Source organism: Phyllobates terribilis, unplaced genomic scaffold, assembly GCF_046119375.1.
Source record: "Phyllobates terribilis strain yellow unplaced genomic scaffold, ASM4611937v1 Scaffold_56__1_contigs__length_8794411, whole genome shotgun sequence".
NCBI lineage: Eukaryota > Metazoa > Chordata > Amphibia > Anura > Dendrobatidae > Phyllobates > Phyllobates terribilis.
In genome coordinates this window covers 122,499-141,639 of record NW_027362816.1, presented here as the reverse complement: position 1 = coordinate 141,639, position 19,141 = coordinate 122,499, and the positions used below count along the sequence as shown (strand labels likewise).

At 43.7% G+C, this 19,141-nt stretch overlaps 1 protein-coding gene across 1 annotated transcript; it reads right to left on the bottom strand.

Moving 5' to 3' along the window:
• Positions 1–11,321: 11,321 nt before the first annotated feature.
• Positions 11,322–19,062, bottom strand: LOC141192301 (uncharacterized). The gene is made up of 4 exons (XM_073661797.1): positions 18,945–19,062; positions 18,764–18,861; positions 18,476–18,566; positions 11,322–14,194 (listed from the first exon to the last, which is right to left on the bottom strand). The coding sequence occupies exons 1-4, from the start codon at positions 18,976–18,978 to the stop codon at positions 13,170–13,172; spliced, it is 1,248 nt and encodes a 415-aa protein (XP_073517898.1). The 5' UTR covers positions 18,979–19,062; the 3' UTR covers positions 11,322–13,169.
• Positions 19,063–19,141: the final 79 nt, after the last annotated feature.

The following is a 19,141-nucleotide window of genomic DNA, read 5'->3' as shown; positions in this document are numbered from 1 at the left end:
CAATTCAAACAATTGTAACATCCGTTTTCCTTCTAGCCAGCTGTCCATCCATGTCTCGTTTTTGGATATTGAATTGCATGGTAACACAGTCACCGGTAGGGTTGATACTTCTTTACACCGTAAAGACACTGGTGGTAACACCATTCTGTTGGCATCCAGTTCTCAACCCAAGCACACGACCAATGCAATCCCCAGAGGCGAATATACCAGGGCCAGGAGAATCTGCTCCAATGATGACACTTTTACCAGTGAAGGAAAAATCATAACTGACAGGTTATTAGATAGAGGCGATGATAAATCTAACATCCGTCATACAGGTGAGGAACACTCCACGCAGGGATTTATTGTACGGCACCAATAATATTTGGAAACGGTCTTCTCCTTAGAATATTGTATTTTCCACTCCGAACAGTAGACAGTTTAACACTATAAAGAATATTATTCTGAAATACTTGTCGGTTATTAACCAGGACAAATGTCCCCGAACTATTTTGGAAGGGGGGTGTCAAGTAATTGCTAAGAGAGGAAGAACCCTTGGGAATATGTTGTCCCCCGGTATGCTGCGTAATACCAGAACACCTTCTATATGGCTCTCGGCTTCCGGTTGTGCATTAAATAGATGCAGCGTATGTGGCTTTACTGATAATAGAGAACAGGAATTCCCCTCTATGAGCACTTCATCTCATTTATCCTATCCAATCAAATCCTTTATAAATTGTGAGTCCAGCCACATGGTATACGGTATATTCTGCAGTAGCCGTCAGCTTCAGTATATTGGCTATAACACACATAAACTGAAGAAGAGGATCGCCGAACACATCAACAATATCACCAACAACTCCGGGTATTCTGGTGCGGCCAAACATTTTGCCATAATACATAAAGGGGACTCCTCGTGTTTTTCATTTTTCAGACTCGAAAAGGTCAATTTTGTGGCCTGTGGTGGCAGCTGGAAAAAGCAGCCGGCCCTGAGGGAAGCGTATTGGATCTTGACTTTAAACACAATGTACCACCATGGCGTGAACTTCAAAAATGATATGTTTTCATCTATGAACATTCTCCCTGTTTTTCGGCTTGGCAATGTATATTTAATTTAAATTTTACATCAAACAATGTGTTTCCTTATTCAGGAATGTGGACATTTAATCTATATAATGTCTAATGATCAGTTGTGATTCACTATATGTATCTCACAGTCGGACCCTGTGCACACGTTCAGTTTTCTTTTGTAAATGATGTGTCTGCTTCCTGTGAATCACTATCTGATTCACCATTCACACTTGTATGTTCTCCTAATAATTATCTGGCAATGCGTTTAGTAAGAGACGATAAAACTCCCTTATGGACTTTGTATATATTTCCATCAGTGTCTATCGCAGTAGTGTAGACGGCCGGTCCATTGGATCGTTGGCTTTTGCTGTTTTACAATTGTTCGCATTCATTCCACTCACCCGCGGCCAGGTTGCAGCATTCAGTTGTATTGTCAGCCATGTCTGCTGCATTGGTAGCAATGGTTCGTCAGTCAGGACTCCTGGGACCAGTTGTTCCTCAGAGGTTCCAGTATGGTGCCAGCAGATCCGTTCATCCAGGCCGCCGGTATAGATTACTATAATCATTTTACTTACGTGTGGCGACGTTGTGGTATGAGTTGCATCGCTGGCCATGCTCGCTGTGTCCGCATTGGTGGACGTTGTTCTGGGATTGCTGGGACGTGTTGTCCTTTAGTGTTTCCATCGCAGAGTCGGTGTATTTGGATGTAGTATCATGCGCCCATATAAACCGCACTTTATTCCTCGTTGGCTTCCAGTTAGTTACCCTAATCTATACCGCTGATGTCAATACAATGCAGTCTTTTCTTCTAAGATTGCTGGTTCTTCTAGTTCATTCTTTGAGTGTAACATGGCGTTTGGCACTGGTGTTGCAGTGTTGGCCGTGTCTGCTGTGCTCGTATTTGTAGACGGCTTTCCGGGATTGCTGGGACATGTTGGTCCTTGGTGTTTCCGGCAGGATATCGGTGGTTTCGTGTGTGGTGCTATGTGCCTCTTTGAGCCGCACTGCTTCTCTTGGTAGTTGTGAGTTAGTCAGCTGGGATCTATACTTCTGATGTTCATACAATCTGCCCTTTTTCTTTCCCAAGATCGCTGGTTTCTTTAGTCCATTGGTGAGTGTGACAGGGTGTCTGTTTTTCTTTGGTATCCAGTTGTGTGGTTTTTGGGCTGGTGTTAGTTGGTGCTGTGTTTCCCTGCGGTAGTCTTTTTGCTTTTATTTAATATATCTGTCATTCATGTCAGCTTATAACGCCATGTACTCACATTATGTGTATGCGAACACCTGATACCTCAGTATTGGTTAATTAATTCATTATCCAGTCAATGGACATTGTTCTTTAAGGTATATAGCAGCATGTATGTGTTACCTCTGACATCCTATGACTAAGGGTGCGTTCTGCACCTGAAACGCATCAGGATTTCCTGAGGTTTCTGAATTTATTTCCATGATTTAACTTTTTTCTTCAAATAAAATGTTTTCCCTTTTATGTGTCCTGGTTGGATGTGCCATTTTTAGGCTGCGTTCACACATTGCGTATTTCCCTGCGTTTTTTTACGCTGCGTATTTTCCTGCTTTTTTTTACCTGCGTTTTTTTACGCAGGTAAAAAAAGCATCTCCATTCACACACTGCGTAAAAAAGCGCAGTAAAAAACGCAGTGTGAAATGAAGGGTGACGTGTACTGTCTGTGTGTACTGTGTGTGTGTGTGTGTCCCTAGCAGTGTATGTATAGACTATGGATACTCACCTACCCGATGGATGAGAGACGCGTCTGCTCCGTCCCGCGCTTGCAGCATCTGCCGTGAAGCGATCAGCTGACTGTCACGTGACCGGCTTGTAATCAGCTGACCGGAAGCCGGTTACAAGCCAGTTAGCTAACAGCTGATCGGCTCACCGGCAGATGCTGGAAGCGCGGGATTGGAGCAGACATTGGGTAGGTGAGTATCCACCTGCGCCTCCGTAAAAAAGCGATGGATTTACGCAGTGTGTGAATACCGCTGCGTAATTCCATCGCTTATAATGGGCACAATAGTGAGAAAGCGCGGGCTGCCCTGCGTAAAGAATTGACATGCCAATTCTTTACGCAGCTGCGCTTTCCCGCTGCGTAAAATTACACAGTGTCTGAACGGCAAAGTGAATTTCCCATTCACTTTGCTGGCAGACACAAGGCACATTGCGTATTTTCAAAAAGCGCGCGCAAAAATACGCAATGTGTGAACGCAGCCTTACTTTTTTTTTCTCCATTCATGGTCTGTAATCACCGATGGGTGCAGCGCCCACAGGATTTCTCCAGCTGAAGTCATTCCTTCTCTCAACATGGTAAGCCTCCACCTCCCCTCCTTCCCTATCCATTGTCTTTTCTCTCAGTCTATCATGCCGAGTCTAATGGTCAAACGGAAAGAATGAACCAGGAAATAGAGCAGTATTAGGGATGTTTTGTCTCCTCTAATCAGGAAGACCGGGTGGAATTTCTGCCTCTAACCGAGTGTGCTCTAAATAAACATTCCTCTAAGTTTATCTGGACTTTGCCTTTTTTTTTAGCTGCGGTAGTTTTCATCCAGTGTTTGGGAATTTTTCAAGATTACAGTCCTCCATGCCAGAGGAGGAGAGATTTTGTTCCCTATTAATTAAAGGTTGTCCATTACTGTTAACATTGCCATTATGGATTTATATAGTGGCAACAAGTCTTTTTGTAAATAAATTGCTTGTTCTTTATTGCCTGTGGGCGGCGCTATCACCAGGCATCACGTGACCCCGGCTGCAGCCGTCTCCGACATCCGCTGATGCCACGTCAAGTTCCTGCTGCAGTCGGGCGTGAGCAAGTGACGCGCTCCCCCTTGATTGATGGGCTGTGGATGGGATTTCACCGCATGTCACAGCCCAGCATCCACTGCGTGCTTTACCAACGAAAGCAGAGGGAAAAGCCGCGGCACCAGAACCACCACACCTATGTGGGGCAATTATTCTACATGGAGGACTTTGTGGGGCCCATTAAACTGTATGGAAAGCTATGTGGGGCCTATTATACTGTATAGAGGACTATGTGGGGCCCATTATTCTGTATGGAGGACTATGTTGGGCCCATTATCCTGTAAACTGGTTGTCCGACGACTTTGTCCACGTTTTTCATTTTGGCCCTCTGCATGTTTTGAGTTTTATATCCCTGATGTAGAGAGTCAGTCTGGGTAAATGTGCATGGAAATGGCAATAATGGAAAGCTGCTAATTGGAGTTTGCCACAAGCCTCCTAATATAGCTGAACACGTAGAGGATGATATGCTGCAACAAATTAAAAAGGCAACAAAAACAAGTCATGGTCAAAAGTGTTGGATCCCTTGAAATTGTTCCAGAAATGAAGTAATTCTCCCAGAAAATTATTGCAATTACACATTTTGTTATACACGTTTATTTCCTTTATATGTATTGGAACAACACAATAAAATAGAGAAAAAAGGCAAATTGAACATAATTTCACACAAAACCACATAAAATAGGCCGGACACAATTGTTGGCACCTTGCCAAACTTGTGGGTAAATAACTTAGTTTCAAGCATGTGAAGCTTCTTCAAATGCAATTGTGCCAAGTAACAGGTGTGGGCAATATGAAGATGACACCTAAAACCAGATAAAAAAGGGAGAAGTTGATTCAATCTTTGCATTGGGTGCATATGTGCGCCACACTAAGCATGGAGAAAACAGAAAAAGAAGAGAACTGTCTGAGGAGTTAAGAACCAAAATTGTTGAAAAATATCAACAATTTCAAGGTCCATCTTCAGAGATCCAGATGTTCCTTTGTCCATGGTGCGCAACATAATTAATACATTTACAACCTATACAGTCAAATATGGTGGAGGTTCAAAGATGTTTTGGAATTGGTTTGCTGCCTCTGGCACTAGGTGCCTTGACTATGTGCAGCGCATCATGAAATCTGAAGATTAGCAAAGGATTTTGGGTCACAATGTACTGCCTAGTGTCAGAAAGCAGTGTTTGTGTGCTAGGTCATCAGTCTTACAGCATGACAATGACCCCAAACATACTTCAAGAAGCACCTAGAAATGGATGGAAACAAAGTGCTGGAGAGTTCTGACCCTCAATGAGCCAGGATCTAAATCCCATTGAACACCTGTGGAGAGATCTTAAAATTGCTGTTTGGAGAAAAATATTACAATTTGAGAGTCATCAGTGGTTGATACCATCTTCAGTTAGCCATTAAAAGGTAATAAATTTGAAGCTTTCGAGACTACTCAAGTTGGTTCATCAGGCATAGTATAACACAAAATCTGAAGAGTCACATATTTATACACAAGAGGGCACAGGAATAATGCAATAGATAAGACAAGTGACATGAAGCAGAACTATCAGTATGGGAGAGGGAGAAGCAGTTGTGGCCGTAAATATTGGAAAAGTTCAAAGATCAGGAGTATGAAAGTTTTATTGTCCTGTGATTGAGGTCTGGTCCATGATTGTGATGCCCTCAAATGGTCTGAGGAGCACATTCCTTAGTTGATGTAAAGACATAAATCCATGAGACACATTCATTCCTGCTCTGAGTGTGTCAAAGGTTGTCATAACTTTGTCTCTCTGAGATTTGAAGTTACCTTTTAATACAAGTAATTTCATGTCCGTGAATGTTTGGCCACAAGTAGATCGATTCTTTTTTTCTTTTATTGTGTGGCGATGAGAAATCATCCTTGTTCTAAGTTTTTGCCTTGTCTCCCCTACATACAGACCCCCAGTTGGACATTTGCTACATATAATTAAGTACACTACATTAGATGTGATGCAGCTGAAAGTACCTGGGATCTTGTAATTCTGATGTGAGTTGGGAATCTTTATCTTGCCCGTGGTCATTATAAATGGACAGGTTTACATTTACAGTTGGTGAGGATAAATTTTGTAAGTTTCACCACAAAGGTGAAACTATCCTCCCGGTCAGTTTGCTTTCCCTCCCAGTACCTTTTCATTCTAACAATGTTAGGTTTCTGGGAGATTATACTTGTTCCTTTTATTTTTGCTTCTCCTTAGCTTGCCTACATTGCCCTATATGAATGTGTTTTTGTTTCTCATTCAGGGTTTTCATATTTTACTTCATACTTTCCTTTCCCCTGGTTGACAGTGTGTTGCAACCTCCCCTCTGGTTCCTCCGAAGGTACGAGAAACTCCTCAATGGCCTATTAGGGAGTTACCGTATTTTTCGGACCGTAAGACGCACTTTTTCCCCCCAAAATTTTTTGGGGAAAAGGGGTTGCGTCTTATGGTCCGAATCTAGTCAAATTATAGATATTATGGTGCTTACTGTGGTGGTGTGGGGCGGAGGCAGCAGCAGTGGTGATTGAGTGTGGTCGTACTGCAGGTAGCGAGTGGCAGGGCAGGGAGAGGTATCACACACCACAAAATCAGTGGCGCCGCCATTAATGCACTTACGCTGCGTTACACAGGAGACAGTGGGCGGTCCCGGGCCAGATCACATGCTGCAGTGACGATACAAAAGAGGCAGGGCCGGGGGGACTGCATGCTGTGCTGTTATGTGTTGTCTCGACCCTGCCTCTTTTGTATCGTCACTGCAGCATGTGATCTGTCCCGGGCCCGCCCACTAACTTCTGTCTAACACTGCCATAGTGAATTCATAACAGCGTCGTTGATCCCTGATTATCCTCTCCCTGCAGTGCGACCCCGCTCCCTCCAAACAAGAAACAGTGAGGCAAGCATTAAAGCACATACAGCAAAACACTACCACTGTGATGAACTATAACTCCTAGCATGCCATAGAAGCTGCAGGACATGCTGGGAGTTATAGTTCTCCTCAGGGAAATCACATGAAATAAATGTAGGGTGAACTATAACTCCCAGCATAATACAACAAAATAACAATGACCAATAGGACTTTGAATGTAATAAGGGGCATACCACTAAACATTATATGAACCAGAGAGACCATAGGTATTTTCAAAACCCCAAAGTAACATAATCAAAACACCATATGTTAGACTAAAAAAGATCAATGCTTTATTTATATATTTTTTTTAAAAAAGATAACACATAGGTATAAATAACATGTGTGAAAGGACATAACATGGGCATGTGAGGCAGCAGGGGGTAGATAGAGACACAGCTGGTATCCAATTCACATTGGACCTATAATAGGTCACATAGTCCAACCCATACAATCCATTAGTCACAGACAATGTGTGCAGAAAAAGTTATAGAAAACGTTATAATGACATAGATCAAGTGACCTGTAACAAGTCACAGTATAAACAACCATCAGAAGTTTTTTCAGCAACACATAAAAAGTACAAGCATCACATGGAAAGGGTTAAGTAAGACATACTTAGTGAAAGTAAACAGATAATCAGCAGTGTCAGGGGAGGCCCCAATACGTGTTTCCGTACTTCCTCAGGGGGCGTGGTGGGATGTGTGTGGATACAGAGCCTCCAGACAAGAGCTGCTTGCACCTAAGCCGCCTTGCGGGGTCCACCGGCCAACCCGTGGTGAGGTTCATATCCACATTTAATAATCAGTGGCACGCCATCGGGGACATCATTAATAGACACTGGCGGATCCTAAAAACTGACCCAAGTCTCCGGGAGTTTTTGCCGGATCGTCCTCTTATGACAGCAAGGAGGGGCAGGAGTCTCAGGGATACTCTGGTGCATAGTCACTATGTACGCCAGAGTGTCCTGCCTTTCAAAGTTGGCAACCCTAAATGGGGCTGCTATCCCTGTGGCTCTCGCCTCTCCTGCAGAAACATGGTTAGGACTAAAACATTTTCTAATGTAGATGGCACGAGAGTTTTTGACATCAGGCAATATATCTCTTGTAGCAGCGTGGGCGTCATTGATCATGCCACCTGTGGATGTGGGCTCATCTACGTGGGACTCACGTCTAGGGAATTGAGGAGACGCGTGAGGGAGCACGTTTTGGATATTTTGGGGGCTGGGGAGGTGGAGGATGTATCATCACTTCGGACCCAGCCAAGACATTTTAAGCAATATCATCATTGCGACCCTAAGAGTCTGCAGATCTGCGGCATTGATCAGGTCCATTTGGGCCTAAGAGGTGGTGATGTAAAGAAGGCATTGGTCAAATTAGAATGCCTCTGGATCTATAGACTGGGAACTATGTCACCAGCAGGCCTAAATGAACGATTGAGTTTTTCCCCCTTCCTCTAGCCATTGGTGGTTGTTTGCCCCCTCCGTGTCTCCTCTTCCTTGGACGTGAGCGCCCTCGGGGTAAGATCCATGCTCTCTTGGCTACTTTATTATCTATGGGTTTTACCTATGGTATACGGTATATTCTGCTGTAGCCGTCAGCTTCAGTATATTGGCTATACCACACGTGAACTGAAGAAGAGGATCGCTGAACACATCAACAAGATCACCAACAACAACTCGGGGTATTCTGGTGCGGCCAAACATTTTACCATAATACATAAAGGTGACTCCTCGTGTTTATCATTTTTCGGACTCGGAAAGGTCAATTTGGTTAAAGCAGCCGGCCCTGAGGGAAGCGTATTGGATCTTGACTTTAAACACAAAGTACCACCATGGCGTGAACTTCAAAAATGATTTGTTTTCATCTATGAACATTTTCCTCATTTTTCGGCTCGGCGATGTATATTTAATTTCAATTTTACATCAAAATAATGTGTTTCCTTATTCAGGAATGTGGACATTTAATCTATATAATGTCTAATGATCAGTTGTGATTCACTATATGTATCTCCCAGTCGCACCCTGTGCACACGTTCAGTTTTCTTTTTTAAATGATGTATCTGCTTCCTGTGAATCACTATCTGATACACCATTCACACTTGTATTTTCTCCTAATAATTATCTGGCAATGCGTTTAGTAAGAGATGATAAAACTCCCTTATGGACTTTGTATATATTTCCATCTGTGTCTATCGCAGTAGTGTAGACGGCCGGTCCATTGGATCGTTGGCTTTTGTTGTTTTACAATGGTTCACATTCATTCCACTCACCTGCGGCCAGGTTGCAGCATTCAGGTGCATTGTCAGCCATGTCTGCTGCATTGGTAGCAATGGTTCGTCAGTCAGGACTCCTGGGACCAGTTGTTCCTCAGAGGTTCCAGTATGGTGCCAGCAGATCAGTGCATCCAGGCCGCCGGTATAGATTGCTATAATCATTTTACTTACTGGTGGTGACGTTGTGGCATCTGAGTTGCATCGCTGGCCATGCTCGCCGTGTCCGCATTGGTGGACGTTTTTCTGGGACATGTTGTCATTTAGTGTTTCCTTAGCAGAGTCGGTGTATGTGGATGTAGCATCATGTGCCCCTATAAACCGCACTTTATTCCTCGTTGGCTTCCTTAGTTACCCTGATCTATACCGCTGATGTCGATACAATGCAGTGTTTTCTTCTAAGATTGCTGGTTCTTCTAGTTCATTCTTTGCGTGTAACATGGCGTTTGGCACTGGTGTTGCAGTGTTGGCCGTGTCTGCTGTGCTCGTATTTGTAGACGGCTTTCCGGGATTGCTGGGACATGTTGGTCCTTGGTGTCTCCGGCAGGATATCGGTGGTTTCGTGTGTGGTGCTATGTGCCTCTTTGAGCCGCACTGCTTCTCTTGGTAGTTGTGAGTTAGTCAGCTAGGATCCATACTTCTGATGTTAATACAATCTGCCCTTTTTCTTTCCCAAGATCGCTGGTTTCTTTAGTCCATTGGTGAGTGTGGCAGGGTGTTTGCTTTTCTTTGGTATCCAGTTGTGTGGTTTTTGGGCTGGTGTTAGATGGTGCTGTGTTTCCCTGCGGCAGTCTTTTTGTTTTTATTTAATATATCTATGTCATTCATGTCAGCTTATAACGCCATGTACTCACATTATGTGTATGCGAACACCTGATACCTCAGTATTGGTTAATTAATTCATTATCCAGTCAATGGACATTGTTCCTTAAGATATATAGCAGCATTTATGTGTTACCTCTGACATCCTATGACTAAGGGTGCGTTCTGCACCTGAAACGCATCAGGATTTCCTGAGGTTTCTGAATTTATTTCCATGATTTAACTTTTTTCTTCAAATAAAATTTTTTCCCTTTTATGTGTCCTGGTTGGATGTGCCATTTTTACTTTTTTTTTCTCCATTCATGGTCTGTGATCACCGATGGGTGCGGAGCCCACAGGATTTCTCCAGCTGAAGTCATTCCTTCTCTCAACATGGTAAGCCTCCACCTTCCCTATCCATTGTCTTTTCTCTCAATCTATCATGCCGAGTCTAATGGTCAAACGGAAAGAATGAACCAGGAAATAGAGCAGTATTAGGGACGTTTTGTCTCCTCCAATCAGGAAGACCGGGTGGAGTTTCTGCCCCTTACCGAGTGTGCTCTAAATAAACATTCCTCTAAGGCTATCTATCGGGACTTTGCCTTTTTTTTTAGCTGCGGTAGTTTTCATCCGGTGTTTGGGAATATTTCAAGATTACAGTCCTCCATGCCAGAGGAGGAGAGATTTTGTTCCCTATTAATTAAAGGTTGTCCATTACTGTTAACATTGCCACTATGGATTTATATAGTGGCAACAAGTCTTTTTGTAAATAAATTGCTTGTTCTTTATTGCCTGTGGGCGGCGCTATCACCAGGCATCACGTGACCCTGGCTGCAGCCGGCTCCGACATCCGCTGATGTCACGTCAAGTTCCGGCTGCAGTCGGGCGTGAGCAAGTGACACACTGCCCCTTGATTGATGGGCTGTGGACGGGATTTCACCGCATGTCACAGCCCAGCATCCACCGCGTGTTTTACCAACGAAAGCAGAGGGAAAAGCCGCGGCACCAGAACTACCACACCTATGTGGGGCAATTATTCTGCATGGAGGACTTTGTGGGGCCCATTAAACTGTATGGAAAGCTATGTGGGGCCCCTTTATACTGTATGGAAAGCTATGTGGGGCCTATTATACTGTATGGAGGACTATGTGGGGCCCATTATACTGTATGGAGGACTATGTAGGGCCCATTATACTGTAAACTGGTGGTCCGACGACTTTGTCTACATTTTTCATTTTGGCCCTCTGCGTGTTTTGAGTTTTATATCCCTGATGTAGAGAGTCAATCTGGGTAAATGTGCATGGAAATGGCAATAATGGAAAGCTGCTAATTGGAGTTTGCCACAAGCCCCCTAATACAGCTGAACACATAGAGGATGATATGCTGCAACAAATTAAAAAGGCAACAAAAACAAGTCATGGTCAAAAGTGTTGGCTCCCTTGAAATTGTCCCAGAAATGAAGTAATTCTCCCAGAAAATTATTGGAATTACACATTTTGTTATACTTGTTTATTTCCTTTGTGTGTATTGGAACAACACAAGAAAACAGAGAAAAAGGCAACTTGAACATAATTTCACACAAAACCACATAAAATAGGCTGGACACAATTGTTGGTTCATTGCCAAACTTGTGGGTAAACAACTTAGTTTCAAGCATGTGAAGCTTCTTCAAATGCAACTGTGGCAAGTAAGAGGTATGGGCAATATGAAGATGACACCTAAAACCAGATAAAAAAGGGAGAAGTTGATTCAATCTTTGCATTGTGTGCATATGTGCGCCACACTAAGCATGGAGAAAACAGAAAAAGAAGAGAACTGTCTGAGGAATTAAGAACCAAAATTGTTGAAAAACATCAACAATTTCAAGGTCCATCTTCAGAGATCCAGATGTTCTTTTGTCCATGGTGCGCAACATAATACATTTACAACCTATATAGTCAAATATGGTGGAGGTTCAAAGATGTTTTGGGATTGGTTTGCGGCCTCTGGCAATAGGTGCCTTGACTGTGTGCAGGGCATCATGAAATCTGAAGATTAGCAAAGGATTTGAGGTCACAATGTAGTGCCTAGTGTCAGAAAGCTGGGTTTGCGTCCTAGGTCATCAGTCTTCCAGCATGACAATGACCCCAAACATACTTCAAGAAGCACCCAGAAATGGATGGAAACAAAGCGCTGGAGAGTTCTGACCCTCAATGAGCCAGGATCTAAATCCCATTGAACACCTGTGCAGAGATCTTAAAATTGCTGTTTGGAGAAAAATATTACAATTTGAGAGTCATCAGTGGTTGATACCATCTTCAGTTAGCCATTAAAAGGTAATAAATTTGAAGCTTTCGAGACTACTCAAGTCGGTTAATCAGGCATAGTATAACACAAAATCTGAAGAGTCACATATTTATACACAAGAGGGCACAGGAATAATGCAATAGATAAGACAAGTGACATGAAGCAGAACTATCAGTATGGGAGAGGGAGAAGCAGTTGTGGCCGTAAATATTGGAAAAGTTCAAAGATCAGGAGTATGAAAGTTTTATTGTCCTGTGATTGAGGTCTGGCCCATGATTGTGATGCCCTCAAACGGTCTGAGGAGCACATTCCTTAGTTGATGTAAAGACATAAATCCATGAGACACATTCATTCCTGCTCTGAGTGTGTCAAAGGTTGTCATAACTTTGTCTCTCTGAGATTTGAAGTTACCTTTTAATACAAGTAATTTCATGTCCATGAATGTTAGGCCACAAGTAGGTCTATTCTTTTTTCTTTTATTGTGTGGCGATGAGAATTCATCAGTGTTCTAAGTTTTTGCCTTGTCTCCCCTACATACCAACCCCAGTTGGACATTTGGTACATATAATGAAGTACACTACATTAGTTGTGATGCAGCTGAAAGTACCTGGGATCTTGTGGTCCTGATGTGAGTTGGGAATCTTTATCTTATCCGTGGTCATTATAAATGGACGGGTTTTACAGTTACAGTTGGTGAGGATGAATGCTGTAAGTTTCACCACAAAGGTGAAACTATCCTCCCGGTCAGTTTGCTTTCCTTCCCAGTACCTTTTCATTCTAACAATGTTAGGTTTCTGGGAGATTATACTCGTTCCTTTTATTTTTGGTTCTCCTTAGCTTGCCTTCTTTGCCCTATATGAATGTGTTTTTGTTTCTCATTCAGAGTTTTCATATTTTACTTCATACTTTCCTTTCCCCTGGTTGACAGTGTGTTGCGGCCTCCCCTCTGGTTCCTCAGGAGGTACGAGAAACTCAACGGCCTATTAGGGAGTTAGGTCCGTGGTGGCATTTTTAGTTGTACAGCTAGTGCCTTTTTAAGTCGGTAAAGAGACTAGTTGGGTGTAGTTGTGGCACTCTCCCCTATGTGGGTTCTCCGGTGGCTATCAAGATACGCTTTCTGGTTAAAACATTTCCCACATTTTGAACATGAAAAAGGCTTCTCCCCTGTGTGAGTTCTCTGATGTTTGATAAGAGTTGATTTCACTGTAAAACATTTCCCACATTCTGAACATGAAAAAGGCTTCTCTCCTGTGTGAGTTCTCTGATGTGCGATAAGAGTTGATTTCTCTGTAAAACATTTCCCACATTCTGAACATGAAAAAGGCTTCTCGCCTGTGTGAGTTCTCTGATGTGCGATAAGAGCTGATTTCTTTGTAAAAGATTTCCTACATTCTGAACAGGAAAATGGCTTCTCCCCTGTGTGAGTTCTCTGATGTATATTAAGTTGTGATTTCTGAACAAAACATTTCCCACAATCTGAACATGAAAATGGCTTCTCCCCTGTGTGGGTTCTCTGATGTGTATTAAGTTGTGATTGCTGTACAAAACATTTCCCACAAACTGAACATGAAAAAGGCTTCTCCCCTGTGTGGGTTCTCTGGTGCTTAACAAAATCTGGTTTCTGGTTAAAACATTTTCCACATTCTGAACATGAAAAAGGCTTCTCCCCTGTGTGAATTCTCTGGTGCCTAACAAGATCTGATTTCTGATTAAAACATATCCCACACTTGGAACAAGAAAATCTAGTCTCTGCTGTGTGAATTTTTTGATGTTTAAGAAAAGACTTTTTGCGGGGAAAACTATTTGTATATTCTGAACGTGAAAATGGCTTCTTTGCTTTAGAAGCAGTTCGTTTTTTAATGCTTATTTTGTGACTATGATTTTCTTTAGCAGTCGGTAATGAATCAGAAGACAGGATCTGTTTCATAGGATCAGATGACATATCTTTGCTGTGAAGGGATGATGGTATATCTGCAGTAATTGCATTCACTTCAATTGTATCCTGTGAGATCTCAAAATTATCTGATTTAAAAATTGAAGATGTCAGCTGTTCCTCTGATCTCCTGGTACAGTCATCTGCCAAGAAGAAAAACAATTATTTTTTAAGAAAAAATCCTTGAATTTTATATTTTTTAACATTTGTACTTATACTATACTGTCTGTAAAAAAGGCAAGTGTTATGCACACGCCCGGGCTTAGCGGCGTGTGCGTGTGATTGGTAGTGATTCCACTGGACCGTGCCGTAGAGTGAATGCCTGGAGGGGCGTGACTAGGTATTCACCCGATCCGACCAGGGTCGCACGACGGCATACGACGCCAGTGCACCAAGGAGGAACCGAGCAGAGGGACCAGGTGCTACTCCAGGTCAGACCCCGGACACGGCTGTTGACCCACACAGGGGAATACAGGAACAGGCTGGTAGGCTGGCACACAGACTGGAGGGTATAGGCAGACACGACTGGTATGCAGGCAGGCGGGTATGCAGGCAGGGGGGTAAAGGCAAGCACAGCTAGAGTGCAGACAGGGAGGCACTAGCAGGTAGGAACACAGACGGGATAGGACCCAGTACACACCGGGAATCAGGAACAATACAGGCAGAGGGTTACAGGCAAGCACAGCTAGAGTGCAGACAAGGCTGAGCAGGGAGGACAGGGCTCTGTTCACACGGAACAGACAGGAAGGGAAAGACAGAGCCAGATACTCACACAGTACTTGCAGAGACAACAAGCAGGAGTTAGGTACGAGTTCAGACTCTGCAGAAAAAGGAAGGGAACGGACATAGAGGCAAAACAGGTAAAGGACAGGAGAGAGTTCAGACTGGAACTGAGTGTACGGAGGAGACCGACACTGCAGAGGGATACAGGAGCGGGTCTGGGAATACGGCTCCCAGAGAGGCGGAACGAACAGGCAAGGAGCGTGTTCAGACAGGACAGACCAGACGCAGGAGCGGGTCAAGGAAATCGGCCACTAGAAGGCGAGAGGAACAGGCTAGGAGCGTGTTCAGACAGGTCAGACAAGATACAGGAACGGGTCTAGGTAATCGGCCCCTAGAAGGCAGGAGGAACAGGCTAGGAGCGTGTTCAGACAGGACAGACAAGAGAACACAGAAAGGACTAAGTTCAGACACGGGAACTAATACCGAAAAGCAGGAGACATACAGGACTCAGTTCAGACACGGGAGCTGATACCGCAAAGCAGGAGACATACAGGACTCAGTTCAGACACGGGAGCTGATACCGCAAAGCAGAAGACATACAGGACTCAGTTCAGACAGGCCTGGAAATACAGCCTCCAGGAAAGGCAGACAAGGAAACAAAGAACGGGACCTGGCACCTTCAGAGTGCAAGCACACACTGAAGGAAACACTATGCTCAGGCAGGGATAGAAGGGAGCTGCTGAGCTATATACCAAGTGACAGACAGCAATAGGCTGAGGACGCACAAGGGGTGTGACCCACAGCAGGTACAAAAGGCAGGAAGTGATCGGGCGCCGCCCTTAAGCAGCAGAAACAGACACAAACAGACAGCATGGAGGGAAGCCAGAGAGACATTCAGGACAGGAGATCAAGTGCGCCCTCTTGCACAGTGGGAGATGGACCACCATGCAAGGACGCCGCCAGGTATGTTACAGCAAGTTATATAAAAAAAAATTGAATTATTCACCAGGACAATGACAGTTCACAGTCTAATAGAAAACCTCATAGGATGAACCAATAAAGCATAGTGTTCAACTGTTTGTTCATTCTGCCTCCCAAATATGGAATAAAAAGCCACCAAACAATATTATGTAGGGGAAAATAATACCAATAAAAACTTCTACTCATCTCACAAAAAACAAGTCCCCACTCAGGTCCATCATCTGTTAATGGAAAACCAGAGGTTTCCACATTATTAGTGGCTCAAAGGCTCTTGAAAAGCAACATGGCTTCCATAAACCAATCCAGCAATATCCGCTCTCCCAAAGTCAGATCGCCCCCTCGTTCTGAGCCTTGCAGTGTGCCCAAACCACATTTAGCCTCCATGTATTTGGCATTACTATAATGAGAAGAACCCACTTAATTTACGGTGTGTGTCTCCTGGAGCACAATCTGGGCACAATGTGTTGGGTAATAAAATGGTATATTTGCAATTTTCACTCTCCAACATCCACTGTATGCTAATTTCTGGAAAGTGCCTGTGGAGTCAAAATAGTCACTACTCCTATAGATTATTTCACTGAGGGTTATAATTTCCAAAATGGAGTCACTTTATTGGGATTTCTACTGCTCTGGTTTTCTGACATTTTGTGATATTAGGGCTTCTGCAAAAGGCGTTTCCCATCTCGTCTGGGACGTCTACTTCTCCTCCTGCTTCGACTTGTGTGACGTCTGCTTTTGTCACCAGGCGCAGCCTTATTCATGCTGAAGGCGGCACTGGTGATGGAGGAGACGTCAGAACCAGAAGCTCTGCGAGACACAGGCTCTGCGCAGCCACTAAGATTAGGGTTTGCTGGGACCAATAGTACCATCCAGTCTGGCAGTATGGGTGTGTGTGCTGTCCAGCTGGAGTAATTTGCTCCCTATTTCAGCTAATTGGAGAGCACCGCACCCTACTAAAGCTGGAAGCATATTGCCGGAAGCTGCCAGATACAGCCTTGTTCTCCTCTGGTTCAGTCCTCTGTACTCAGCTCCCGGCTTGTGTATTTGTTTCTGTTTTGACCTCGGCCCGTTTACGGACTACTCGTGTCTTCTGATTTTGTATTTTCTCTATCCTCTTGGTTCTGACCCGGCTACCTGACTATTCTTCTTCCCATCTCACTCCACAGAACAGCAGATAATACCATGGCCCAAGCCTAGGGGTCTCTGTGTAAGTCCAGATCCATGTAGAGGGGTTAAACCAGTGTTTCCCAAACCCCATCCTCACGTCCCCCCACAGGTCATGTTTTCAGGATCTCCTTGGTATTGCACAGGTGAGAGAATTCCTGATGCCTTGATGATACTTCAATCACCTGTGTAATACTAAGGAGATCCTGAAAACATGACCTGTGGGGGGCCGTGAGGATGGGGTTTGGGAAACAGTGGGTTAAACGGTGATGAGCAAAGTAATTTGTGAAATCTGTAAATGGGGTAGATAGTGCCAAGCCTATTCGTGGTGGCCATTTTTTGATCTTCCAGGTAACCATGACCAGTGTCCCCAATACATTGTATCTGCACACTATTCCAGCAAAATCTGCATTCCTAATAGCTAAATGGCGCTCCTTCCCTTCTTAACCTGCCATGTGCCCAGATAATAGTGTACAACTGTATATAGGGGATTGTCAGATTCAAGAGAAGTTGGAAAATAATTTGTAAGGTCCATTTGTTTCCTATTATCCTTTGTGAAGAATTCCAAAGTTATCACCACAAAAAGTGACACACGTCAGATTTAAAAAATGGGGCCTGATAAGAACACAAAACTGGCTGCGGGAAGGGGTTAAATCAGAGGATTACTGAAGTCAAAAACTGTGACTATAGACAATAACACATCTACTGAAATTATCAAACTCAACAGTCTCCATCAGTAAGTAATGAGTAACTAGTGGTGAAACCTCTCTGGGGTAATTAGAGTATGGGGCTCGGTGGCTCTTGGCAATCTAAACCAGGGCTGGAGCCATGCCAACACACCTCCTGCAGGCGTGAATAAATGTATATTACAGCCATCAGCCACGCACAGCTTAGAGATATATCATGGCACAGGTGTAATGTTTTCTGTATAGTTTATCACAATCCTGTTTGAAGTTAGTTGGTTTGAAAAGAAATTGAAAAGTATAAAAGGAAACTCTGTTGTTATTGTACAGAAATTCACACTTGGCCCTCACTGCACATTTAATGTTGTCGATCATAAAAGTGAAGTTTGGCCAGAAAGACTGGACCTGGTCTTGTAGGGACCATATGAGCACATTCAGCAGCACAGAAGGGAGAGAAGGTAGATTCATCCAATAAGATATCAGGGTTCTAGGAAGCCAACAGCATCATTACCCTCCGCTTTCTCTTACAGGCCCATCATAGTATTTTTATTCAAGTGATTTTCTCACTTGTCAGCACATTCTGCGTACGCTGTCATTTGGCTTTGTAGTTTACAGATCTGAGCAGGTAACGGTCAGCGTCTACTAATCCCAGGGGGTAGGTGGATCCTCCAGGTTGTAAATTCTATAGAAAAGGGCTTTCACAATTTCCCAAAGTAAATTGAACATTTTCGGATGGAGGAGAATGTTATGCTCCAGCGGCAAAATGGTGATCACACGATTGTGATACGGCCGGACTATACCACTGATAAAGCAGCCACAGCCGGTGACTGAGAAGAATCTGTGACTTCTCTGCATTTAGTGGTCACTACTCACCTGGGTAGTCATATGTAGGAATCTCCTCTTTACACCGCTCATCACCCCTCACATATGTCTCTGTAGTATTAATATGGGTCAGATCTTCACCCTGAAACAAATATTGTAAAAGTCACAAACAGATGAGAAGTCACATCTATGATCAGCTCTAATCCTGCCATCTCCACCGTTCTCATTACACAAGTATAAAACATATAATACTGGTGGATAAAACAAGGCTGAATACAAGACCTTCACAGCCGTCTACACATCATAGGGGAGATCTCATGACACCTTCTCTCCATCTACCTGATGATCCTGAGGAACATTGGGGTCTTCTTGTTTACAGTCCTGTAGAAGAAGACGACGGGGACATCTCTCTGGTGTTGTCCTCTTACTGGATAGATCTGGAGGAAACACATACAGGGACTGAATTCATTCTTTACATACAGATAATTATAGGCCGTGTGTATTTAGTCCTGTCTATTACCTGGAGATGTGAGGGGCTGGGGAACCTCCATCATGACATCCTAGTACAGACCTTTGTGTCCTTCTAAATACTCCCACTCTTCCATGGAGAAATAGACAGTGACATCCTGACACCTTATAAGAACCTGACACATACAATGATACAGTCATCCCTCGATCCCTTCATAGCATTACTGTATAAAGTCCCAGCATTCCCAG

Coding starts and splice junctions, on each gene's coding strand:
- LOC141192301 (XM_073661797.1), bottom strand. CDS start 18,978: ATGATGGAGGTTCCCCAGCCCCTCACATCTCCAG. Junction 18,862..18,944: donor CCAGCCCCTCACATCTCCAG/GTAATAGACAGG, acceptor TGTTTCCTCCAG/ATCTATCCAGTAAGAGGACA. Junction 18,567..18,763: donor ATGTTCCTCAGGATCATCAG/GTAGATGGAGAG, acceptor TATTTGTTTCAG/GGTGAAGATCTGACCCATAT.